General features: G+C 41.5%; 1 protein-coding gene across 5 annotated transcripts in view; it reads right to left on the reverse strand.

Moving 5' to 3' along the window:
- Window positions 1–26,558, reverse strand: part of BIRC6 (baculoviral IAP repeat containing 6) — a 170,721-nt gene that overhangs the window by 116,360 nt on the left and 27,803 nt on the right. For 2 of the 5 annotated variants that reach the window (XM_077343623.1, XM_077343590.1), the window contains exons 10-29: window positions 24,328–25,722; window positions 21,495–21,644; window positions 20,896–21,121; window positions 18,778–18,938; window positions 16,299–16,430; window positions 13,542–13,673; window positions 13,142–13,320; window positions 11,941–12,071; window positions 9,731–9,892; window positions 9,134–9,265; window positions 7,783–7,880; window positions 6,971–7,118; window positions 6,404–6,537; window positions 5,839–5,985; window positions 5,052–5,239; window positions 3,336–3,650; window positions 2,842–2,941; window positions 1,654–1,868; window positions 1,327–1,535; window positions 773–1,119 (exon numbers count right to left, since the gene is read on the reverse strand). In XM_077343623.1, coding sequence (XP_077199738.1) covers window positions 773–1,119; window positions 1,327–1,535; window positions 1,654–1,868; window positions 2,842–2,941; window positions 3,336–3,650; window positions 5,052–5,239; window positions 5,839–5,985; window positions 6,404–6,537; window positions 6,971–7,118; window positions 7,783–7,880; window positions 9,134–9,265; window positions 9,731–9,892; window positions 11,941–12,071; window positions 13,142–13,320; window positions 13,542–13,673; window positions 16,299–16,430; window positions 18,778–18,938; window positions 20,896–21,121; window positions 21,495–21,644; window positions 24,328–25,722 — 4,701 coding nt within the window. The remainder of the gene's footprint in view (window positions 1–772; window positions 1,120–1,326; window positions 1,536–1,653; window positions 1,869–2,841; window positions 2,942–3,335; window positions 3,651–5,051; window positions 5,240–5,838; window positions 5,986–6,403; window positions 6,538–6,970; window positions 7,119–7,782; window positions 7,881–9,133; window positions 9,266–9,730; window positions 9,893–11,940; window positions 12,072–13,141; window positions 13,321–13,541; window positions 13,674–16,298; window positions 16,431–18,777; window positions 18,939–20,895; window positions 21,122–21,494; window positions 21,645–24,327; window positions 25,723–26,558) is intronic. The other 3 variants (XM_077343614.1, XM_077343600.1, XM_077343607.1) reach the window with 3 other exon arrangements.

Here is a 26,558-nt window from a genome sequence, read left to right on the forward strand (position 1 = left end):
AATAGTAAGAGGAATCATAGTTTTAGTTGTATTGCTTTTAAATAATTTATTTGGAAGCCACCTTAAGAGTACAGAGAAAAGACACTGAAGTCTCTGGCCCTTGGAAAAGTCCCTTAATTTCTGTCACAAGTTGATTGCAGAGATATATGGCTATGCACCTTGTATGCTATCCCTTGTATTTATATTTTACATACTAATATATAAAAGCAACCATACTGCTTAGTCTGCCTGTGTTTTCACCATTTATAGTTCCCTACAATAAATAATTCTAGAGCTCTGCTTGCCCACTGTCCTGATTGCCAACACAATCCAGGCAATACCTCAGACAATACAGAGTCCTCTGGGCAGGGGGTCAGAATTACCTCATGTCTCTAAGTATTTGCTCTGACAGTTTCCTGCACCGTAACTAAACCATATCTAGTATTAGACGCAGAGATAGTAAGGAACCTGATTTGTGGTAAGGAAACCACTGCCTGGTATTTTCCACATATTTGCTTATACTGAAGCAAGGAAGGCCACGCAAGCTAAAGTACAAGATGACCAAAACTTTCAGATTAAGTCTTCCTCGACTGTGCTTTTCACCCTCTTTTAACCTCTACACTACTCCTCTCTTGTCTTTTATGTTTCCCTTGAAATCTAAGTTACTATGCTGGAAAAGAAACTGTGCTGTGCACACTGCCTGGCCCACTATAATGAGTGAGAGATTTATTGCACTGGAATTGAAAGAGCAAGCAAACACAATTCCCTACAAAAAAATAAGCAGACTACTAACCATTAGAAGAATGGAGCAAGCTCAGCAAGGTATCCAACAGGTATCGGATAATTGTGCGCAACTGCTCTGTGGATGACAGCTGAATCAACTCTTTGGAATCAGTTTGTTCTTTCAGGACTTTCCTGCTCGCACCTATAGCTACTTTAAGCCTCTGGACAGCATGGTGAGCCAAATTGAGCTGAAGCTGGAGCTGAATGCAGTCTTGATAAGCAGAAAATACTCGACTGTCTTCTTCTACTGCTTTATCGGGCTTCCGTAAAAAATACTGCGCGTTGTTAGCACTGTTCAGTGGAGGGAGGTCAATGCTTTGTAGAAGTGTTTCAAGCCTATGGCAGGCTAAATTATACCTGCAAAAGTTGGAGGAAAACACAGCACACCACAAATCTGAGATTCTGCATGAAGAAGCAGATGGGCTAAAAAGTAATATACATACGCTTTTCAATGTTTTTAGTTGAGCCAGGAAAGAGGATTTGTTAATTTACAAAAGATTTTGAATATTATTATTATTCTACTGCAATGAAAGATAATTAATCCTGCTTTCCAATGCTTCTGACCTGCACTGTATATCTTCCTGCAATGCTACCATCATGGCCAGGTGCTGATCAATGTCTGGCTGATTTGTAGATTCAACTTCTCCTCGCAAAGGATCATGCATAATTTTCAGTTCACTTTCCAGTGGCAAGATATACGTGTGACCATAGTAAAATCCTAAAGGGATTTTGGCTCTAGCATTTGTGCTGCCATAACGGCCAATGACTGTAATCTGGAATAAAAGAAAATTCAGCCTGTAGTGCTAATTCATATTACCTTAAAGAATGAGAACAGTCAACAAAATTTAGCACATGCAATTTAGAAGGAAACTTTAAAAATAAGATTCTTACCTTCATGAATCGACAAACTGGAGGTGGAATTAAATCATGCAGAATGAGAGAATGGGTGCTGATATCTGTAGCCACCACCAATCTTCTTCCATCAACTTCTTCACCAAGTGTCCAAATATCAATTGATAAGGAAGCCAGATCTCCACAAGTTGGAATCAGTACGTCTGTCAACAATATGGGCCTGCCAAAGTCTAAGGTCACAAATCTCCTTGCACCTTGAGAAATAAAAGTTAGCTTTGATGAATTATCACAAAATGCAGCAAATTCATTATGTATCAGAAAGCTAATTCTAGTCACAAAGTTCAAGCATGCATAAAACTGATGTAGTTATCCATTAATTTTTAAACTGTCCATTTTCCAGGGAGCCTCCCCCATTATATTCCCTCACCCTGTGAGGTTTGTCAGGATAAGACAGAACAGCTGGCTCAAGGTCACCCACTGAGTTTCATGGTTGAGTAGCAAATACAAACCCAAAACTCCTAGGTCCTAGTCCAACATGATAATCATTATACCATTGCCCAGACAATTCCTCAAACTTTTGTTGAGAAGATCACGAATGAACTTTGGATGCTCAGAAATGTATTTGTGATTCCGGATTACTGGGCAAGCACTAGCCATGGCTTGTTGATTTATAAGACGTAGCACTACCCAAGAAACAGAAGGAAGTCATACGTTGGGGGGGGGGCAGCACAAGTCCATAGTTTGCTCCCATTATTCCAAGCCATAATTAGAAGGGTTATCTAAATTGAGTGTGTAAAGACAAACCTGACTTTCATACAAGTTCATAGGATGACAGTCCACTAGCCAGTGGCAAAATAGCCACTGAAGGTTCTGTGTTCTTGCACTGATTTCCTTAGCTTAATACAAAATTATTTTCATTTGAATAGACAGAGCAAGAAATATTAGCTGGAATACAAATAACTGCACTAGTTCTACACATTCAAAAGGAGTTTTAAGCTTCTGTTTGCACTTGCAGATGTCTCTGCCTAACTGTTAATAGTTTTGAAGCTAAGGCGGCTTTCAAAAACAGGTGATGGATAGAGTATACAGATCAATGTTTAAAGGTAATAGTTCAGAATTCCACCGGGAGAGCCTACACTTTTGGTCATTCTTACAACAGTTCTTTTCAGTCCCAGACATTATTCTGGCCCTCAACTAGGTCAGTTCAAAATAACCAGAAAAACCTACCGGAATGCATTCGTTCTATGATGATGGACTGATGAGGTGGAGGCTGAAGAAAATGAGAGGCATGAGATATTGCAAGAGCCAGGCCAGTTCCAAGAGGATTCTAGAAGAAAGAAAAATTAACTAATATATATCTCATATACAACATTTATCACAAGATACTGCACATGCAAAAGAAAAGTGGCAGCCTTTGATAACTCAAGATTGAAGAACTCAACATCAATTATACTGTATATGGATTAGTTTATTAGCATTCCAATGGAAAATTTCAAAGCAATAACAAGTTATTTATTTGCATTAAAGTTTCCTTATAAAGAGTTTAGGCTTAATAAGTTTGGGGATATTGTATGTCAATGGGCTCCATAGTTTCAGAAATACTACTCGTCAAAACACACTGTCTGTTCAGGCAAAGAGGCAAGCTAACAATCACTCAAGGTAGTTCCTGTCATTAACATTAATGAGACTTGAATGTCATGAAAGCTCTTCTTGTTAGTTACCGTTCTGGACTTGTTTGCATTTTTGTTGTGTGCAGAAAGGATAACTGGTGGATGATCAATGACTGAGCCCGGGAAAAGTTGCGCAAGCTCTGCATTGATAGCAGCAGAAACTGCCTCATTAGGTGGCGTTAGAGGCGGAGTCATGAACAAGGGGGTTGTTTTAGGAGTGGGTGGAATGACATCCGACGGATGAATGAAGAACCCTGGGGCTGCTACTGAGTTGGAAGGCACAGAGTTGTGAACAGGACCAACTGCTGATGCTGCTGCAGCAGCTGCTGCTGTTGTCTGGTGTAGTTTTGCTTCCAGCTTTGCTTTCTGCAGGGAAAATAAAAGCAGCATATGTACTGTAGGCCAGTGCTGCCTGGAAAGGCATTAGCAATAAAGCATTAAGCAACAAGCAGCATGAATAGAACAAAAATAAATACAAGCAAATAGCCTCAGCTTTCATCTAAAGTCACAAAAAACTTTTTACAGACAGTTGCAAGGTAGCCAAAACAATGCCAGAAAAAGTAACATCGGAAAACTCACCCAAATTTCCTTAAAAAACAACACACACGCATGGAAAAAACGTTGATGCAAACCACGCAGAGAAATGTGCTCCAATTTAAGCCAACTGGCCAATCAATTCTCTAGAATTTACATGGAGACCAGCAGCACTCAATGGACTGTATTCCTAAACAATAATTAGTAAAGGCAAATCTAGTTTCCCTTGCAGACACACTCCGGGGCATCAAGTGTTAACCCTTCAATTTGACATCCAACATAATATCTTGTATGATCATAAAACAAAGTGCTATGATATCCCCACTGCGCATGTGTCAGCACTTGACAGGCAATGTTGTGAATGGGCTCTAAGACTCCATGGCAATTTTGGAAGAAAGCTCTACTGAAATTACAAAAATGTAATTTAACTTGTCTCTTTAGCCTTGAAGTATCTGAACAGAACTGACTGTGGATTGAACTTAAAGACATAAACTACACATTTCAGCTGTGGATAGGTCACTAGTTTAAATTTAAGTAATTTGGCCCAGGTGGGTTGCAACAATTACACATACTTGGAAGAGCAGGAACTATTTAATGCCTCCTTTTGGAGTCCCCGGATGACCCGGTTGGGTGGCCATGACCGAAGACCAAATTGTTGTTTTTTAAAAGAATAAATCCGACTGTACTTAATCTGTTTAATGATAGAAAACTGATCTTTTTTTCAAATAAAGTATAAAAAGGTAAAGGTAAAGGTATCCCCTGTGCAAGCACCGAGTCATGTCTGACCCTTGGGGTGACGCCCTCCAGCGTTTTCATGGCAGACTCAATACGGGGTGGTTTGCCAGTGCCTTCCCCAGTCATGACCGTTTACCCCCCAGCAAGCTGGGTACTCATTTTACCGACCTCGGAAGGATGGAAGGCTGAGTCAACCTTGAGCCGGCTGCTGGGATCGAACTCCCAACCTCATGAGCAAAGCTTTCAGGCGGCTGCCTTACCACTCTGCGCCACAAGAGGCTCTTCAAATAAAGTATACATTTATGTTAAAGTACAAGTGAAGGCTTAAAATGCAACCCATGGGTTGATCATGTGTAGGGGTTTTTTCTAACGTATGAAGTGGCCCTCTTTGTTGGTTCCTGTGTTGAAAATGTAAAAAAATGTATAGACCTTTTCTTCTGATAACTACTCTCTCAGCTTTTGAAGTTTAGAGACATCATGAAAGAGATGGCCTCCAACCTGTTGCTGAAGCTTCAAAAGCTGCTGCTGTTTCTCTTGTAGCACCTGGAGCTGTTGCTCGGCTGAGGCCATTGCATGAGAGAGAGACTGCAAAGCTACCTGGGCCGCTGAACTCAGTGCTGTCGAGGCTTCCCCAACTGTCCCAGATGAGAGGCCACCTACTGATGGGGTAACCCCAAAGGTACTCACTGGCATGAAACAAAGAAACAAAAACATGTTTGTAGAAAGGCAGCATACCAAGTATTCTCCCCCCAAATATCTTATCTTTATAATATTTCCTCCATGGTACTCAGGCTAGCATCTATAGTCTCCCTTCCATGATATCTCCAACAATCCTGTGAGATATGTTAGGCATATAGAGAATAACTGGCCCAACGTCAATAAGCAAGTTGGTAAGGTGGGATTTGAACCAGGCCCACCCCAGGTGTAGCCCAACATGCTAACCACTACACCACACTGGCTCCCAATTACTAAAGAGGAAAGCAGGCTCAAAAATATTTAATAGTCTGCTTATTTCCTTTCCTCACAACATTTTGATTTTATGCAGCTTATGTTCCAATACTATTTTGCAAAGCAAGCAGGGATAGTACCATCTAATAATTGCATTTTTCTCTCATAATTCATTGAAATTTAAATCCATGAAATCAAGGGGGTTAATTTTTAGAACATGTATAGGGGCTCAAATTAATCCTTTTTATTCCAGAACCTTATTCAGAAAGAAAGGTTTGATTGCCACAATGCTCTAACTGGGCCCTTTTAAGAAGAAATAATAAAATGTTGTATATACCAGTAAACGTACTTGCATCGTCCCTTTCTATCCTGGTTCCATCACTAGTTGAAACACAGGTGAAGTGCAAAGGCTCGACTTCCAGGAGGCCAGTGAGGGATGTGAAACTGCCTTCAGCAGCTGCACAGCTACTTATCTTGCCATTCCCTGAATTTTAAAGGAAAAAAGCTTCATTCTATTTACTTTCATAACAATCTGTAAATCAAAATTAAATCATTATAATGGATACAGACCAGGCATGCTTCCCAACCATTATGGCGTCTACCGCTAGCGCTGCCTTTCAGTTATTAGGCTCAAACTGAATTATACTTAGTCATACATCAAGAAGATGTCAACATTCATACAGAACTCTGCCTGGGCCTCAAATAGGCATGTGATTACTAAAAACTAGTCCATTTGATCTATCAAATTACATACTATCATGAGGGAGTTCTTAAACATCACATGCTCACGTAAAGTGGGCTTTCAAGAAAGACTAAGCAAAATTGAACAATCTGACCAATGCGATGAAGCCATTTAGGAATTTTCAATTAGTGCAATTCAATACACTATGTAATAAGCATACCTGAGAGGACATCTGATAAGTCAATCTCATCTGACTGCACGCCGATGCTGCTGTTGTATATATTCTTACAAGAGGAGCCACTCATTTCCAGATCAAAAAGCACTGGATCAAAGGGTGAACTATATAATCCATACCTATAAAGAGCAGGATAACTCAATATTTTAATTGTCAAGAGAATGTATCGGGTAAGACTGACAGGGAGTCTCACAAATCTCAATCTGGTTGTCTAAAGACACTTACGTCCACATTAGTTTGAAAATAATTATATTTATAAGCAATAAAGAGAAGAGATGCAATGCAAAAGTAAAGAATAAAAGGAGAATTTATTACCAGATGAAAACCTGAAGTCAAAAAAGAGTTCAGTTCCTATATGGTCCTGACCCTAGCAGAACAGGGCTCCTTATTCCAGGAACAGGACAAAAAGAATGCACTGGGAAGGGCAGATGAAAATCCACAAACTGATGGCCTTGTATATGTTCATGAGAAATACAATAGGGTAATATGCCAGTAAACAAACAGTATGTCTTTATGCACTCTGAAAAATGCATACATGTTTTTTTCTACTACCTGGTTTGAAGTAAAGCTTCCATAGGTGTTAAGCGGTCTTGTAACTGTCTGGACACTGCAGTCAGCAGCGATGCACAAGCAGTACTGCAGCCAGCTAAATCTTCATCTTTTACGTAATTCAGTAATACAAAATACCAATACACGGAACCTAGAAAAATTGCCAACAGCATTTCAGTTTTATGTAATAATTAAAACAACTTTTGAAAATATTTTTATAGAAAGGGGGAGGCATATGCATGCACTTCTACCCACATGCGTGTCACTAAAATATCTGAGGGACTACCTCTCTGAACACATTTTCCAGAGAATACTTCATTAATACCAACTAGCTAAGGATCCCTGGCCCTAAAGAAATATGCCTGGCCTCAACCAGAACTAGGCCCTTTTTGATCCTGCCTGGTAGATCAGAGCCCTGAAAGAGCTGGCCAAGTTCCGCAGGACCTGCAAAACACAGTTCTTCTACCGGGCTTATGGTTGAGGCCAGTAGAAAAGTCATCCTACATTAATAATTTGGTCCGCCCAATCATACATCCCCCCAGCTCGTATCTCCTAGTGACATCTATGCTAGCAAAACTAACATCTATGTAACTACTGTAATTAACTACTGGTGCTGACGGCTGTTTAATTTACTATTTTAATGTTTATGGATATTGTTTTTATTGGATAACTGGCAAGGCAGATTTTACTGTTATATTGTTGATTTACATTTAGATTGTGGTTCACTGCCCCAAGACGTCCAGTCTGAGAGGGGCGGTATATAAATCAATAATAAATAATATTTTTTTAATGCCATAAGGAAAAAACAAACTTACCTCCTGTTGCAGCTGCAGGCAAATAGGATATATTGCCAAGCAAAGCCTTCAAAAGGACTGAGCCAAATCCCTGTTGACTTGGTTCAAATTTTCCATTGCTATAAAAACCAAATGCAATGTGTTTCATTTTAGGATCATGCTGTACTATGTATGCTATAGACATTCAAAGCAACTATGCTACAGCAGCAGTTCTCAAATTTGAACACAATGGGGGACTACTGTTTTGATTTTAAAAATCTCATTAACCCTCAAATCCTCCCTCACAAGCACACACCATGCCCCAGACTGGCCTCTTTTAAAATGTGCACATGGCAAGCTGCACATGTCTCAAAGATGTCTCTCGCGTCAAGACAATGCAGCGAGAACCACATCAGCTATGGTTTAAAAGCAAGAAGAACTAAAATGCCTGTATTGTCTACGCAGACTATATCCAAGGTCTGTCCTCAGAGGTTACAACTCAAAAGGTCCTGGCCCAAGTTCTAAGCCTTCCTTTCCCTTGATTGGAAGGAACGTTATGCTAGGGACAGCAAGAAACAAGTTAATAACTTCTTGTCAGAGGTAAAGAGAACAAAGATGGAAAGGGCCTGGAAATACTTCCAGAATTATTCACAGAAACAAAGAAATATCAATATTACACAATACAACTGAAAAGTGTCATACATGGTCTCCATCTGTATAGTGAAATACTTTGCATTTCAGTACAAGACAGTTCAATTTTACACCAGAAATCATTATGACAACTTCACTAGGACAGTACCTTCTTGGGGCCTCGCAACCAATTAGAGAGCTGAGGGCTGAGCTACTAGTTCCCTGTCACCAATCACTAGATTGAATCCAGACTAATGTTTCTGTAGATGCAAGGACTTCCTCTTCTACACAACAATTTTAACTTCTGCAGCAGCCTGATACCCCTGCCCCCATCCTGATCTACTCTACAGATAGATGTGCTTGACCCTCTGGATACATTAGTCTGTACCCAAGCCTGGCAGGTGCTCCTAGGTGATCTGGAAGCTAGGAGAACATCAGAGATGGCTGAAAGTAGAGGTAGTCAATTTTGTGAAGAGTCCCTGCTTTTATTCCTGGGAACCTGAAAAATCTGCCTTTTCATGTTAGCTGGGAAGGACTGGGAGAGAATCATCATCTATACCTAAAAAGGATTACCTGCATAGATCTGGGCTACAGTCTGAGAAATGCTGCAGATGAGTGAACTGGGGGAAAATAAGCTCTCCCTTATAAGCACACTCAACATTGAACTATTCTGTAAGAATCGTAATCCAATATTAACGTTTAACTGGCATACACAACTGAAGGAATTGTGAGAGAACATAAATACAAATCCATCTTTACTAACCTTATGCAAAGAGCCAGAAACCGTGCACATTTGTGTGCTATGCTGCGACCAGCTTCAAAGAAGCAAACACGTACTATATCAGAAAGACACATCCTTGTTTTTGCCAGCAAACTCTCATTCGCTTCTTTTGAACTGAAAAACAAATTCAGACTGTCAAGCATAACCCTACAGTGGTTCTCAACCTTCCTAATGCCACGACCGTTTAATACAGTTTCTCATAGGATGTTGTGGTGACCCCCAACCATACAATTATGCAAGTGTTCTTTCACAGAAATTAAACTGAAACTGACCAATGGCGTGAAGATCCATTGTTCATGATTGTATATAAATTGTTTTTTTTTTAATGGGGTTTCTCAGTTCAGTTCTGCCTCTTGTCCCACCATGCCAATCTCACTCTTTTCAGCTGCTCCAGACAGAACGCTCTATCTCGATTTACCCCACTGTTTGTGTGGATGGTGCCCCCCCCCAAGCTGCTTGCTCTGCCACGATCCCTGTGAAAATCTCGTTTGACCCCCAAAGGGGTCCCCGACCCCCAGGATGAGAACCACTGCCTTAAGATAAATGATATCACCTTAAAAAAAACCTGAAAGTTTTTACCTGCCCGGTCCATTGGACTGAACTCCTGCCAGCCAACATAAAATATCTAACACAAGACTCTGAGCATGTTCTGTGACAATGCTGTCTTCTGACTTTTTGCAGAGAGTATGAAGAAGTCTTTCATGGAATTCTGCAAACTGTAACATAGCACACCGCTGAACTCTAGAGAAATGAGGCAAAGTATAGGAAACAAATTAATTGCTGAAAATGCCAGTGTTTAAGAAGCTAGCCTTTTTATAGTGCTGAAACACAGGGCCAAGAGAGGAAGGAGGGGGAAAGCACTTACGAGCTTTTCTCGCAACAGCTATTTCAACAGGATCCCCCAAATCCCCCACATTTAAAAAAAACTGCTTTCCTTTTGCCATAAGCCCTTGATCCATTTCAGTTGGGCTTCAGGCCTGGCCATGGGGTGGAGACAGCGCTAGTCGCCCTGACGGATGACCTCCGCCGCCAACTGGACCGAGGCGGGTCAGCGCTGCTGATACTATTAGACCTGTCGGCAGCGTTTGACAGTCGATCATGAGCTCCTAGCTCACCGCCTTGCCGACGCTGGGATACGGGGGACAGCCGTAAAATGGCTGATCTCCTTCCTCCAGGGTCGCGGACAGAGGGTAGCAATAGGAGAGAGAGTTTCTAGCCGTCACCAGCTCACATGTGGAGTCCCACAAGGAGCAGTGCTCTCTCCTATCCTATTTAATATCTTCATGCGCCCTCTTGCTCAGCTGGCGCGGAGGTTTGGGCTGGGTTGCCACCAATACGCAGATGACACCCAGCTCTTCCTCCTGATGGATGACTGCCCTGACTCCCCCCCAGAATCTTTAGCCAGATGCCTGGAAGCCGTGACAAAATGGATCAAGCAGAGTCGTCTGAAGCTCAATCCTGCAAAGACGGAGGTCCTGTGTTTGGGTAGGAAGGGACCATGGGAGGAAGCGCGCCTGCCCATCCTGGATGGTGTGCAGCTCCTAGCGACTCACTCCGCCAGGAACCTGGGCGTGATCCTGGATGCTTCCCTTACAATGGAAGCCCAGGTCACGAAGGTAGCACGGCTGGCATTCTACCACCTCCGCCAAGCCAAACTACTAGCGCCCTACCTGGAACCAGAGCACCTAGCCACAGTGATCCATGCGATGGTCACCTCCAGACTGGACTTTTGCAACTTGCTCTATGCAGGCCTACCCTTATCCTTGATCCGGAAACTACAACTGGTGCAGAATGCCGCGGCCAGGATTCTCACTAAGACATCATGGAGATCACATATCCGGCCGGTACTTCAAGAACTTGGTTGGCTCCCAGTTGAATTCCGGATTAAGCTTAAGGTTTTGGTAATCACCTTTAAGGCCCAGTGTATCTGAGAGACCGCCTCCCTGCCTATACCCCCAGAAGAGCTCTACGCTCCGCCACCTCCAACTGGCTACGGATCCCTGGCCCTAAAGAGGCACGTCTGGCCTCAACAAGGGCCAGAGCCTTCTCGGTCCTGGCCCCCACCTGGTGGAATGAGCTCCCCGAAGAGATCAGGGCCCTGCCGGAACTTCCACAATTCCGCAGGGCCCGCAAAAAGGAGCTCTTCCACCAGGCATTTGGTGGGGCCGACTGAGCCATAACACCTACAGGTGCCCCCCAGACTGAGGGAACGAACCGACTGAGGGATTGTCAAGTTATTGTTGAAGTGCCGTTCTAATTGTTCCAGTTTATATGTTGTTGTTAGTGTTATATTGTTATATTGATTTTGATATTGATTTTGATAGTGTTCTATGTGAACGTTGAAAAATGTTTTATGTAAACCACCCAGAGCCGTAGGGAAGGGCGGTATAAAAATATAAATATAAATAAATAAATAAATAAAAATAAATAAATAACTATTTTCCCCTAAATTTCTCTTTTAGCAGCTCTCATGTGATCCTCCTTCTGAAAGCTATTTTAATCTCTGGGGAATTTTGGTGAGCTATCATGCACAAAATTTGCCGCAGAAACTCAGAAAGATGCACAGCTATCTTTCACTAGTTTTGTCCAAATATTCCATCCAAATTAATCCATGTATACAATGAGAAATATGAACATTCAACTCACAAGAATGCAGATATAGGCCCAGAGTTCTGGAATTCTGAACTAACAGTTTGTTTAAATGGGGGGGGGGGATGTAACCTGAAGAGCTACCTAACTAGGTATGTGGACGGCAGTATTTACAAATCATTATTAAGTGATAAACAAACCTTTCTTTTGAAACAGATGTTTTTTTAAATCTTCTAATTGTTACAGAGACCTCTTGAAGCAAATCACATCCTCTAAGGTTATCTGATTTCCGAGATGAATTGCTGGCTTCGGTTTTACTGGATGACTTGTCCTGCAATGGTAGAAAAAGAATTTTTTACAACCCAGTTTGTTTAAAAAAATCACACTGTGCTTGGGAAAATTATGTATAGTGGGAACCTTTATATAAAATTTGATTTAAGTTATCATGCCTAAAGAGATTTCAAATATTAAAAGATACCTGTTTTCATTAACAACTAACTTTGTAAAGTTTATATTGCACTGGACTATATCTCACCAGTTTTCCTAGTGGCAGGAAGAGGAGGAGCAGAGGGCCTCTTCTGACCACTGAAGAGGCTATGCTGAGGATTATGGCTCTCATTTGGATCAATGCCCCCAGGATAGCAACAACAATGGGGAGGGCAATCAGAATAGATGCAGCAGAAACCTTGGTGGGATCCAACCCATCACACTGGATTGGGGCTCTGCCCTTCTCCTCAGCAGCTTGTGGTTTATCACCCTCCTCTTTTATGAGGAGTAGCACCAAGCCAGCAGGGGAGTTATTTAACCTGCAGCCCTTTGTATTGTGGCATTCACAAAGGTTTCCCAACCATCAGAGATGACCTTGGAAACAAACAAAAGGCTGCTAGGCAAAGAGAAAGGCGAGGAATTATCCACTCACTATTTCAACAAGTTTTTCCATTAGATCCAATGCATTGCTAAGAAACTGGAATACACAGACAAATCAAATACCATAAATGAAACAAGCTTATGCTCTATAAATTTCCTTCCTTGATCCTTTTCACAATCACATTAGGCAGAAGCTTCAAAAAATAGGAAGCCAAAGGATTGAATTCAATGAACCACAAACAAACAATGTTCAGTTCACAGAACTGATCCTTCCCCATCCTATCCAAAAAGCTGCTCCTCAGGGTTTCATGACCTTACGAATAGTATAGGATGCAACATGGGGGAAAGTGCAGAACTAGTAGAAGTAGTTTCTACAGCACTTTAATACTCAAGTTACCTTTTGGAGCAGCTCATTTTTGCTGAAGCCATTTTTTGGTCATACATTAAGAATGAAACAATCAGAAAGGAATTTCTGCAAGCAGGTGAGGAACAGCATAATTCTGACCATGCTTTCTTTATATGTTATTTAAATACCTTGCCTGCTGCAACTTTTGCTAGAAGTGAAGCAAGGGAATGACCCTTGCTATTTTGAGGCTTTAGAGATGGTATCCTTACAACAGGCCATATTCCACCATTGCAAATCTCTTCAGTTCCTCGGTCATTCACAGCTTTCACATGGATTAAAAATGAACGGTATTTGCCACCTGCCATCCCTAGAAGGAAACACATATACAGCATTAAAAAAAAAACCTTTAACTTATTCCATGTGCATTTTAAAATCTATTATTCAACAGTTCACTTCTGAGATGACCTTCAAAAAGACATTTTAATCTTAGATTAGGGACATCTCAAGTATACAGATGTGTATCCTTTACATTCTAAAAGAAATTAACATTTAGCAATTTCATTTAAAAGTATTTCAGGAAGATTTTACCTTTAACAAGCTTTGGACTTGTTAGAGTCAGCATTCCAGCATGCCCTGAAAGATCAAGTCCGGTAGCCAACCATACTGGACCACAAAGAATATCTTCTTTATGATCCTCTAAGAAGGAGCATAATCGAAGACCTATAAAAAAAAGTAAAATTGCATTGCCCATTCACAAATGTTCATAAAGTTAACCTGTTCAAAGAGGTCTATGACTCTGAAATAATAGCAAAGCGATGTATCTTTTACTACAGAATTATGGTTTCAAAACCTTATATATACAAACTACAAAAAAATTAATCAGAAGCTAGTGGGTTGCATCCAGACTAAATTTTCCAATAACAGGTTGGGTAGTTTTCCACCAAATCTCCCTAACACTGCAGACTCCAAACTGTCCTAATGCTGTTCCCAAGGATCCCCAAGCTCAAGGAGTAAAGAGAGCAAGGCTGCCTTCAAAGCTGACGTGCAAAGCAGGACTGGTGAACAGAAGGTAGTTTGTGCCACACTATCCTTTCTTTCCTCAGAATTTTAAATGGAAGGCATGAAGTTACAAGGCTGAACACAGGGCACTCTAATTTCTAACTCTCCAGATTCCCTGTAACCAAGCTCATTTGCCACTATTCCATAAAATTGGAGACACTTAACATTATTGGTCAATTATTATTAGGAGCAGGAAACCATTCAAGCAGCTACAATGATGCTCAACCTGTTGATGGAATTAATCCAGTTCCAGAGGCAATGGCCAGCATCTCAGTGTCTTTCCCTCACAGGCATTAAGGTAGTAACTTTCTCCAAAAAAGACATAAGGTTAGTGTGACATGACTTGTTCTTGAGTCAGCATGGCTTTCTCAAGAACAAGTCATGTCAGACTAACCTTATCTCTTTTGGGGCAAAAGTTACTACCTTGCTATATCAGGAGAATGCTGTGGACATTGTTTAACCTTTTCGCTTTTGATAAGGTTTCACGTTATATTCTTATTAACAAGTTGGTAAAATGTGGTATGGATCCTATTACTGTTAGGTGGATCAAGAATTGGTTGACAGATCGCACTCAAAGGGTGCTTTGTAAATGGTTCGTCATCTTCTTGGAAAGGAGTGATGAGTGGAATGCCTCGGGGATCTGTCCTGGGCCCTGTGTTGTTCAAGATATTTATAAATGATTTGGATGAAGAAATAGAGGGGGTAATTGTTAAATTTGCAGATGACACTAAGCTAGGAGTAGCAGACGGAATCAGAAGATAGAATCAGAATACACGATGATCCTGACAGGCTAGAAAACTGGACTAAAATGAATTTCAATAGTGATAAGTGTAAAGTTTTTAATTTAGGTAGGAAAAATGATATGCATCACTATAGGATGGGTAAGAGTTGTCTTGGCAGTAGTACATGTGAACAGGATCTGGGGGTCTTAGTAGACAAGACACTGAACATGAGTCAGCAGTGTGACTTGGTAGCTAGAAAGGCAAATGGGATTTTGGGCTGCATTAAAAGAAGTATAGTGTCTAGATCATGTGAAGTAATGTTGCCACTTTGCTCTGCTCTGGTAAGATTTCACTTGGGAGTGCTGTGTTCAGTTCTGGCCACCACAGTTGAAGAAAGATGTAGAGAAACTGGAGCGTTTCCGGAGGAGAGCCATGAAGATGGTGAGGGGTTTGGAAACCAAGATGTATGAGGAAAGGTTTAGGGAGCTTGGTCAGTTTAGCCTGGAGAGACGAGGACTAAGAGGTGATATGATAACCATCTTCAAATACTTGAAGGGCTGTCATATAGAAGATGGAGCAGAGTTGTCTTCTGTTGCCCCAGAGGAGTGGATCAGAACCAATGGGTTGAAAATAATACAAAAGAATTTTCAGCTAAACATCCAGAAGACGTTCCTGACAGCTAGAGCGGTTCCTCAGTGGGACAGTCTTCCTCAAGAAGTGGTGGGTTCTCCCTCTTCGGAAGTTTTTAAGTAGAGGCTAGATAGTCATCTGACACAAATGCTGATTTTATGAACTTAGGCAGATTGTGAGTAGGTGTGCAGGAAAAGATGCGTCAATATTTGTCTCTTGTGGCCCCTCCTTGCATACGCAGGGAATTGCTGATCACCACTGTGGGATGGTAGGTGACTTTTCCCCAGAACAGGCTGGATTATGGGGATTTATTTTAGTGCGGGAATCACTTGGGCATGAAATTGGTGATGGGCAGGTAGTTGTGAGTTCCTGCATTGTGCAGGGGATTGGACTACATGACCCTGGAGGTCCCTTCCAACTCTATGATTCTATGATTAGTAAAGTCAAAGCAAGGTAGAACAGCTCAGCACATTTCTTGGTAGTGGAACTCTTTTTTTTGGCAGTCTATTTTTTTAAGCTGGTAAAAACTGCCTATTTTAAGCTGCCTATTTAAGAAGGCTTTAGGTACTCTGAGTTTCATAAAGATTTCTGCTACATTACTGTGCTCTTAGGTTTAGCTGTTTGTGGTATGAATTCTACCTTGGGTTAGAAGAAGTTCCTCCAACCTAAGGATCTTTCCCTCATCTTCTATTGGAGGATCAGTAAGATATATGGCAGTGTTTCTGATTAGTTTTTTTGTTTAATGGAATTTTTACATAAGTAATTTCTTGGGACAGAGTAGTGGGCTAACAAGTAGGATGCAAGTTTTAGGAACAAAAGTAAATAAGAGAAATACCAGAACAGCTAAGCAGCAGTTTTTATACTTACACACACAGAGTCAGACTTTTAGGTACAAATACATGTTACAGGAATGCTGTACTTCAGCTTAACTTACACTGTGATTCTTCTACATCCATATTTTGCATTTCTTCATTCAGATCATCTAATCCTGGTTTGCCATTCCTCTCCATTTCAACATTATGAGCTGGAGACAGAGGAAAATTTATCTGCCTATCTACAGCTGCTTCTGTGGAATCCAAGAAAAATACTTTTACACTTCTTCAAAACTCTTAAACTGCAGTTTCTTAATCATATTAAGATGAAGTATTTTCAATATAATTGTTAATCCACAACACTGTGTAGATATAGCTATTTGAATTTATATAGTTTACTTTTTGAAACCTGCTCCTGCAATGGCTGGTAACTGAGATAGCAAGGAATAAAAACTTTTAAAAAAATTGTTGGGCACAATAACCAAATGTTTAGAATCAAGTATCAATCTCTACCCTTGCAGAGATTCGGAGAAGGTGCATAAGTAATAAATGCTCAGGGATATGCCTCAGTGCTGTTGTCTTTAGTTCCCCAATTTAGACAGTGTTACATGAAAACAGCATATGTTTCATTCTCTCTTCTACTCCTAGAAATTTTTATTGCTAGGAGGGACATAAATAGGTATCCAACTTAAATAAATAATAAATCTTTACTCTTGTAAGGCCACCCTTCCCATAAGGCTTGGGTGGGTAATATTATTCAATGAAATACAGCCATAACAACATTAATCATTAAAAACTATACATTACATTGCAGCTTTACATTAGTCCAACACATTCAACTAGTTGGGAGGATATGTTTCCTGGGGGAAACCAGCCAATTAAATGTTATATTCCTGGCCTCAACCATAGGCCTTACAGAAAAGATCAGTCTTACAGGCCCTGTGGAACTGATTAAGGTTGGCAGAGCACTCCATCAGGCCAGGGCCAAGGAAACCGAGCAGATTTTGGTCTGCCAACCATAGTGCTCTTTGAGAGGCATCATGGGAGACAGCCTTGCAGATATGCTGGTCCCAGGCCATTTAGGGATTTAAAGGTCAACACCAAAACCTTGAATCTAATCTGGCCTCCAATCTGGAGCCAATGCAATTGGGCTAGCACTGGTATCATGTATGCAGTCCGCTGGGTCCCTGTAAGGACCTCTGCCGCTGCATTTTTGACCAGTTGAATCTCTGGGTCAGTCTCAAGTGCAGAGTGCAGAGTGAGTAGCAGAAGTCTACAGGTGACCAATGCATGGATCATCATGGCTAGGTCGGATGCTGGGAGGTAGGGTACTAATTATTGTGCCTGACATCGATAGAAGAATGCCAGGTGAGCGATATTCAAGATCTGGGCCTCCACTGACAAGGAGGAATCCAGGATCATGCCCAGGCACTTGATGGAGGTCACAGTTATCAATTGGACTCCATCTAAAGCTGGGACCCTCACCATCTGCTTCTCAGCATGCTAGTCCAGCCAAAGGACCTCCATCTTGGCTGGATTCAGCTTCAGCCAACTCTGCTTGAGCTAATCCACCGTAGCCTCCAGGCAACAGGACAGATTGTCTGGGGGTGTTGATGGATGGCCATGCATTAACAGAAATAGCTGGGTGTCATCTAGATCAGTGGTCTGCAACCTTCCGGTTGCCGCGGACCGCTGCTCCGGAGTGGCGGGATAGGGTGGCCCAGGGCCCCGTGCACGCGCGGCAGCCCCAGCGCAAACACGCATGTGCGGACTGCCGCGCATGTGCGTTTGCTGCGTGCGCAGCAATCCGCGCATGCGCGTTTGCGCTGCCGCCATGCCGGCGGCCGCGGCTCCCTCTCCCAGCCCCTCCGGGCCGCTAGCAAATCGGCCGCCAAAGCAGCCCATTATCTTGCGGCTCGGCAAGCTTCTCTTCCCCCCCCCCTTCCCGAAACAAGAAGGCACCGGGCCGCGGGTTGGGGACCACTGATCTACATATCGATGACACCCCAGCCCAAGACTCTGGATTAACTGGGTAAGGGGACACATTTAGACATTAAAAACGTCCAGGGAGAGTATTGCTGCCTGTGGTACTCGGACAGTTCAGGGCTTACTGATGGAAGGTGTTTCTCCCTAGTGCCACCCTCTGTCCCCAACTATGGAGAAAAGACTACAGCCACTGTAGGGCCGTGCCTTGAATCCCCATGTTGGCTAGACCAGTGGTCCCCAGCCCCCGGTCCGGGGACCGGTACCGGTCCGTGGATCAGTCGGTACCGGGCCGTGGCTCGTCCTATAAATGAAAACACTGATGAATTTTGAGCTGTTTATCATTAAACTTGGTTCTACTACTTCTTTGTTTCAAACAGATCAACTTTGCCAAGTCAGCATAAAACCTTTTACAGCACATTCAGCAGCAAAGTACTTTTTCAAAGTCAATTTAAAAAAATACGAATGATGAAAACAGAACAGAATTCAAGATCTTACCTTGGTACGTTATATCCATTCATTACTAATATATATTAGTAAGTAGTATATATAAATAAAAGCAACCTTCCCTTTAAATACAAAACATTAAAATCGACAATCTGTTCATTCTTGGCTTACCACTGACTTTCCCTAAGCCTGGAGCTTTATTTTTCAATAAAGTCACTTGAATCTGCGGAATGTTTGTGATGTTCGAATTCAAAACAAATTTGAAGTTCACATGTCCAACCATGCAGGCTTTTGGCAAAACCAGTTCAAAGACATGTTCATCCCAGCTGTTGCTACAAATGAAGAAAGAAAAGTCATGTAGAGACTGATATGTATCTCTTATTTTATTAAAGCTGCTCCAGTTAACCTTTTATAAGTTTTGCTGCAGAGATATAAGGAACAAACAGTGTAGGCAGCTTCTACCCATGCGGCCTGAAACGGATAGGGGAAAGGAAGCTGCAAGCCATTTGGACCTGACCAAATCCATTGTCATCTGGGTCTTCCCTTTTCTTCCTTTGCTTGTCTCATTTGTTTCAGTTGTGCATTGACTCTCTAACAGGCTAAACCAGAAGGCCTCAGAGTCAGCAGGCCTTGTCTGAGAATGGGAGGGAAAATTTCACTTTAGTAGCACGTCACTTAAAGAGTGCTGGATCTGCTTAAATTGTTCAAACCAGGGCCCGTGACAGGTCTGGGGCTCAGTCTTAGTTAAATATTTGCTACCTATTTCCCTTCATGCCAAGCTGCCTGCCCTGGACTTCCCAGTGGCATTAAAAATCAACCACTGAGTTAGAAGTTGGGGTTTTGTTCTTGTACTATACAATAGTTCCTGTGCTTTTTTAAAGTCCACAATGATGAGTGAGAATACTGTGCAGAACACTGAGTGGCATTTATAATATTCACTACTATATAGTAGAAAGCTCACTTCTACTGTTTACTTTGGGGAATTGGCCTCAAGACTAGTTGAGGGCTGGGTAGAAGCAGCAATCCAGTTTCATTCAGTCTGGTACCTTCTTTATCGCAAGCCACATTGTTCTAGCTTGCCTGTATAAAAGAATGCATGTCTGTAAGTATGCCTAAGCATGTTGAGAATATCTTTTAGTTACAAATGAAGCTCCTGTATTCAGTGTGTACACATGCACACGCACACACTGTACTATGGGTTTCAGGCTAAAAGACTAAAGAGGCATAATGCTCAGGATGTTTAAACTCCAGAACCCCTCCCTAGAGAAAAGAAATTCTTCCCTGGAAAAGGGCATTCAGTGTGTACTAGGGCAGTGGTCCCCAACCTTTTTATCACCGGGGACCACTCAATGCCGGGGACCACTCAACGCCTTTTACTGAGGCCCGGTGGGGGGGGGGGTAGTTTACTCCTCTACTCTCAACCACTGCCCTAGCGCTCTCTGGTCGCTATGGTAATGTTTAAACATTCCTTCAAAATAAGATATAGACACGCCACAAGAAGGAACATAAGGAACATTTTCTTTTCAAGGAAATTTTAAATCATGACAATGGGAACCCTGAGCTTGTTTGTCTGCAATGAGATAGTCCCATCTGGGAGTGATGGGAGACAATGACACCCGAAATGTGTTGTAAAGGGCCGGGGGGGGGGGGAGAAGGCGTCCTTCGGGGCCCATCTCCAATTAGTTGACGGACCACATGTGGTCCGCGGCCCACAGGTTGGGGATCGCTATACTAGGGCACAATACTCAGGCAGCCTTAAGCCTCTGCACTTCTCAGCCGGGTGTGGAGGTACTGCAATTAATCCAGCTATTCAGTGAAACATCTCCACACTATGACATCATTGGATCTCACCCGTGACATCAGGCCCTGCTCAGTCTCAGAGTTTAAGACAATGAGGATCTGGAAGCCCTAGCATTCTCTGCCCCAAGGTATTCACATCCCCTCAACATTCAATCTCTGGCTATGGGCCTGGGTACAATCCATCCTGTCTCCTCAGTATTTGGTCACCGCACTCTGCTGCACATGTAGATAAGACCCAATAAATGGGAACATCATACTACAGCTTCAACTGTAAAAGGACCCACTAAGCTTTATAAATCTGTGAAATAACCCACAGTGTTCTGCAGATTTATAGCCAAGTGCGAGAAACAGTACCAAGAGAGTTTGGGGACCAAGAGGCTTCTCCTCATTAGCAATAATTCTGCAGTACAGGATGTGAGAAATGCTACTTTTAAACAAATAAAGAAATCTGTTGGCTTAGGTATGAGGTGCTATGCATGGGCTTTTCACCTGTCTGTCTGTAATTTCCAAGTCCGAGTATGCTGGGCTGCATCCCCATGATGCTGCTGATGTAAGTGCTGTGGATGCCGTCTTTGCTGTTGCTCCTGTTGCACCTCAACCCAGCATGGAGGAACTGTGGCAGAAAATCGTGGTGTCAAAGTCTCGAAACGCGTCAGCTCCACTAAAGATGTCAAGGTTTCAAGGGAAAATGGCTGGTCTACCAGAAGATCGACTCCTGTTTTAGAATTGAAGGGAACAGATACACAATGGGTACTAGCCAACAAATAATCAGCATAAGAATTTGTAATATGGCAGGCCTTTCAAGCCACAGTTGATGCGGTGGCCTACTTATCCTAGGATGCACACAAATAAAATCTGATTATAGCATGATTTTGTGCATTAGAGTTTAAAGGAAGCCCTCTACTTAAGAATAAAAGACACTGAAAACTGATAGCTCCTTTAAATCAAAACAGTTTTGCAGCAGGGCAGTAAATTTTGAATCCTGAAAGCACAATGTAATTTAATTTATTCAGATTACAACACATTCATTTGGCATTGGAAGCATGCGCAGAATAAGACTTCTTGCTAAACAGGTATTAGAAATTTACCTGTAATGCCTGGACTGGAAGGGTTAGATAAAGGCTTGGTGCCTTCTGTTAACTGCTCTGCCACTTTAGAAAGTGATGTATCCACAAGTATATCAGCCTCATCTACATCATCACAAGTCCCTCCAATCTGGAGGAAATGAAGTTCTCCACCTAAGAATAGCCAGGAATTAAAGCACAAGTTAAAAAGAGTCCAGGTAAAACAGTGATACCTTTGTCTCAAATAAATAATGATAATTCCCTTTCTAAAGACACTAGGTTAGTACATTCACCATAGATGTTTTAGGAGAAAGCTACTGAAGGAAACTAGGTTAGGTTTATTTTTAAAGGATTAGTAAAATTCATGAACGTAATGCTTTCAACCTGTGACATCAGAGACATACCTCCAACTGTAGCTATTGTAGGCAAACAGCGGGGAACACAGCCATCAGACTCTTGCTTTTGAGCATCCCGAAGGCATTCAACTGAGCACAATTCTAAACTAATGCTCAGTCTGAACAGAAATGAGCCAGTACATCAATCTCTATTCAAAGTATCTTCTTGGCAAAAATACAGACCATAGCTCCTTTGGAGCCTTATAAGCTCTTAACATTATTGCTGATTAACTACAAGACTCAAAACAACCATCTGTCAGTGAATTATATTGAGATTTCAGCCACTTGTGCAATCATTATCAGGAAAGCTTTAGCCTCAGTAGAACACAGCTTTCCAAGTGATTATAAGCCCTTCTTCATAGTGAGAATATTCCATCCCTGATCATCCTTAGAGGCCTTTTTTGTACCTCCTTCGGCTCTAAACTGTCCTTTATCAAGATGGTTTCAGCTGATGTTCTTACTGCGCTTGCTTGGAAGGGGGAGACTAGAGGAAAGGAAGAAGGAAGGTTCGACAAGCAACCTGAATTCGAGACAGAGCTCTCTTCCAGTGCTCTACTACTAAGATTCTAGTAGGACTTTTGCCCAGGTTGCTTTTTAATTCAATAGGTTGAAGCAACAACTCTTACTCCCTAGAAATCCCAGAACACAGTTCTTGCATCATCATGCTTAAGACATTCTACATATACCCACTGAATAACTATTAACTAGTGATTTAAGAACCATGAAACAAACTCTAGGTTTGATTCTGAATACAGACGCTTAAATTCAAAATTAATCCAAATTCAGAATAACAACTGTTAATTTACATTTCAAATAAAGCCCAGATGCTGGCCAGAATCCAGATGAGCCTGTGAGCGTTTAAATCACTTCAGCATATGCATAGTGAATCCAGGTGCTTATTTATTCTGGCCTGTGAGTACTGACATCTCAGCCAGGCCCATTCCAGAGCATGTCTGACATCTTCTCAGATGTAGGGAGGGTAATGAAAAGCCCTGATGCTCACGTGGGCACAGCATATGGTACAGAATTTCAAAAATCCATTTACCATTCGTGGAATTTTAGATTCCGCCCATGTGGGCGGAATTCATGCTGTGATCAGTTCACAGTTTCTACCTCTCAGATATTTATTAAATGCATACTAAGCAGAAAGAATCAACAATATTTGCACATACTTCACATTCAATGCATCATAAATGCTAGTAAAGCAGTAGAAAGACAATGAAACCTATCTAGTAAAAAACAAGACAGCTTGAGGCTTTTTAAATTGCCTGTTTTAATACTAATCTTTTAATACTTTCACACTGTTGTGTATTACAACTAATATTCAGTTACACACTCACATTGTCACTGTATATTTCTAGTTTAAGTGCATGACATGCATATAAATAATACAACTGGAAGAAATGTAATTTACACATTCATATTTAATATTGGCCTATATGTTGGATTTCTTTATACCTGGAAGATAGCTCAAACTGTACAATGCAGTACTTGCATTTGCTGACACCTTCAAAACCATATGTGCAGAAGTCAACATCAGGGTTTCTAAAATATTGAGTTATAGATATCCAGTCTCTAACTTCCCTTGCACCATCCAGACTCAATTCAACCATTGTATGAAAACAAATCATATGATTCATATAGATGTATGGGTCTTTGGACTCCTGTCCCCATAATCAACAGTCCTGGCCTCTGTTTCTCCCTCTGCATTTTGCTAGATCTAGTCTCATAACCTGCCTTCCTACTCATAGAATCTCAGAATTTTTATTACATGATGACTGGCATGTGCTAACAATCCAAGCATTTTTAAAGAGCACAAAGATGTGAAAAATACACAAGCAATCACTTTTGCATGTTAAATTACATGCAATCAGATATATTATTCCTAGATAATGTGTATTTTAAACAAGCAATTTATACATGTTGTGTGCCCTTATTCCTCAGCACAGTATAAAATACATCAATGGCCAAACACATAATTTGGCAGCCCTTTCCTTGAAATATTAACTCCTCTGGATTTTCCTGGAAATACCAGGAAAAATCTATAAAACCTAGCAGTTATAAAAATGCAGTCTTATTTTTTTCACTTGGGTAATGGCCAACTCAGTAAAGTAGCTACTCAGAAAGCAAGATATTTCTTTCTCAATTACTTTATTTGACGCTTTAGTTTTCATGATTACCCCTACACAAATTTCTTAGAGGCCAAGAGTGCACAGTCAAAAATTAATTAACGGGGGATAGACAGCTGCTTGTGCATGGGTTCTGTCATTATTACATTATGGATTGGGTTCTAATAAAGGTTAGCACAAACCATGGTTTGACATGTCAGAATTCAGCATCATTTCTAAGGATGACTAACAATACAGAAAGCACTTCAGAAGATATCAGAAGTATTTTAGCATCCACTACACATACTGAACTTGTTTTACAAATCTGATTGCAGAATTCAATGGCGTTCTTACCTTTGGTGCATGCACACAGTCTATCAGTGCCTGAGCAGTATATTACAGAAACAAATTTATCTGGTTCCTCGGTTCCTTCTTTTTTAGGTGGTTCCACTTTGGCCAGAATTTCAAAGTTTGAAAGATCTAGTATTTTTACAAATCCTCCCTGAGTGGTTATTACCAGATGCCCAAGAGTGGAGATTTCTGATCTTTTCTCTCTCTCACTGCCATTCTTAGAAGTTATTTGTATTTCCTCTGCAGGCTCCTCACAGTCATCTTCTTGATTATCCAATATGTCTGGTGGGAGCAAAATCATTGAGGTAATGGTGTCCTGGGGGTCTTTGATATGCTGGATTTTTACAGGCTCTTCTTCTAGAGTCACAATCCTAGTGGCATAGTTCATTTTGTAAAGGACTAGGTAGCCACCGCTTGCACTCCGCTGTTCTGGTTGAATTATTAAAGGCATCTGCACATCTGCTGGTGACTCATGCTGGATCATACTGATATTTGCGCCATTCACTACAGCAATGCTGGAATCTAGTTCCCCCTTCCTTCGATTACATAGTGCCGAGTTTAATTTATTTAAATTATTCAAGGCCTCTACTTGATTTATTGCACTCAGGGATTCAACAGGGCACGTCCGCAGTCCTATCAACAAATGAACTCCATCTGCACAAGGAGTGATTGAATCTACACAAAGGTTCTCCTCCTCTGCAAACTTTGGCAGTCGTAGGCACTGAACCAAAGTCCCAGGCTTGGGAACCATAGAGTTCCACTTATCAGAGTCTGGAGAAGTTAGGCTAGCTGTTGCGTCTGCAAACTGCTGAATGTAAGTCACAGGGGGATCCTGTAACAGCAGCTGCTCCTGACTATCCAGCTCCATCTCTATGATCTGTGGAACTGTAAAACCATCATCATGTAAACTTTTACTCATGATATTGTTCATCTGTGAAAAGATTTTTCCTGCTTTTTCATCAGATTCCTTAATGCTGTACAGCAGCAATATAGGTAAAGTCCTCCTTACCAGAGGATAATTCAGTTCTGAATTGGTACAGGATTCATTGTCAGTTGATCCCTGGTCTGATACACTGCCCCCTTGAGTCCTGCTTAAATCATCCAATGACCTCTGAGAATGACTACTAACAGGGGAGGTAGCAGGCGATTTGTATGTTAATAAACCTCCAGCTAATAAACAAGGAAAGGGAATGTTATGATGTTCCAGATGCTTTTCTTTCATCTTTTCACTCTTACAGTTGGCTAGGCAAGGATTTGCCCCAAGTTCTTCTAAATCTTTCACCGTATCTTCAAGTACATTAGCAACTATTTCCCACTGAAGCTTTTCTGGCTGCTGAAGAATGCTGAGTGCTGTTATATCGAGGCTCACTTCCATGGTTTCCTTTTGTGATGTATGTCCTTTAGAGTAGAGCAAATTGCATTAGAAAAACAAGCCTCATCAAAAGCTTTTCAAATACATGTAATAAAGGTTGGAATAGGCAGTTTCGATCAAGTAATGTGTATTCTAAGAAATTCTAGCAAAATAGCACTTTTATTTTTCAAGCATCTGTCTTTCATGCCATACAAGTTTTCAAAGGCAGTTTACAATATTTAACACAACAGATTGAACTAATCCTCGTTTCTCTTAAAGTCTTCTCCAAACATACACCTGTCACCTGCTATCATCTTCCACCCCCCCCCCCCATGAAAAACTGATATATACAAAGGAGTGAGGCTTTCCCGTAATGAAATCTTTTTGTTTTACGGAAGCATATACTCTACCAGTGAATTCTGGATCCCTGACAACTATAATGTTACCATATACCTAACAGTGAAGTGTGCCCAAATCTGTTGATGCTTAAATTCATGAAACAGGGCCACTTTAACAAAGGAAACTTTTCTCCAAATGTAAGCGATTCTTCCAGGTTTGCAAAAAAAATCTAAAAACTGGGAGAACTGGAGGGGGGCAAAGTTCCCCAAAACAGAGCAGTGTTGACTGTCTACGTGCAGTTTCACTGGAGCTGCTGCCTTATGGCAGCATTTGACACTACAAATGGAGAGGGAGAGCTGTGGGCACAGTGGCCAGGACGTAGGCAGGAGGTTGGAAGATGTGAAGGACAATGTGGCAGCAGGAGCCCCCACTGGAAATCCACCCCATCTTACTTACAAGATGATGAAGGAGAAGACAGACAGAAAAAGATGGAGAAATGTGAAGCTTGGGTGAGGAGGTACCAATGCTGCTTCCTCAGCTGCTC

This window comes from Paroedura picta, chromosome 1 (assembly GCF_049243985.1).
Source record: "Paroedura picta isolate Pp20150507F chromosome 1, Ppicta_v3.0, whole genome shotgun sequence".
Taxonomy (NCBI): Eukaryota; Metazoa; Chordata; class Lepidosauria; order Squamata; family Gekkonidae; genus Paroedura; species Paroedura picta.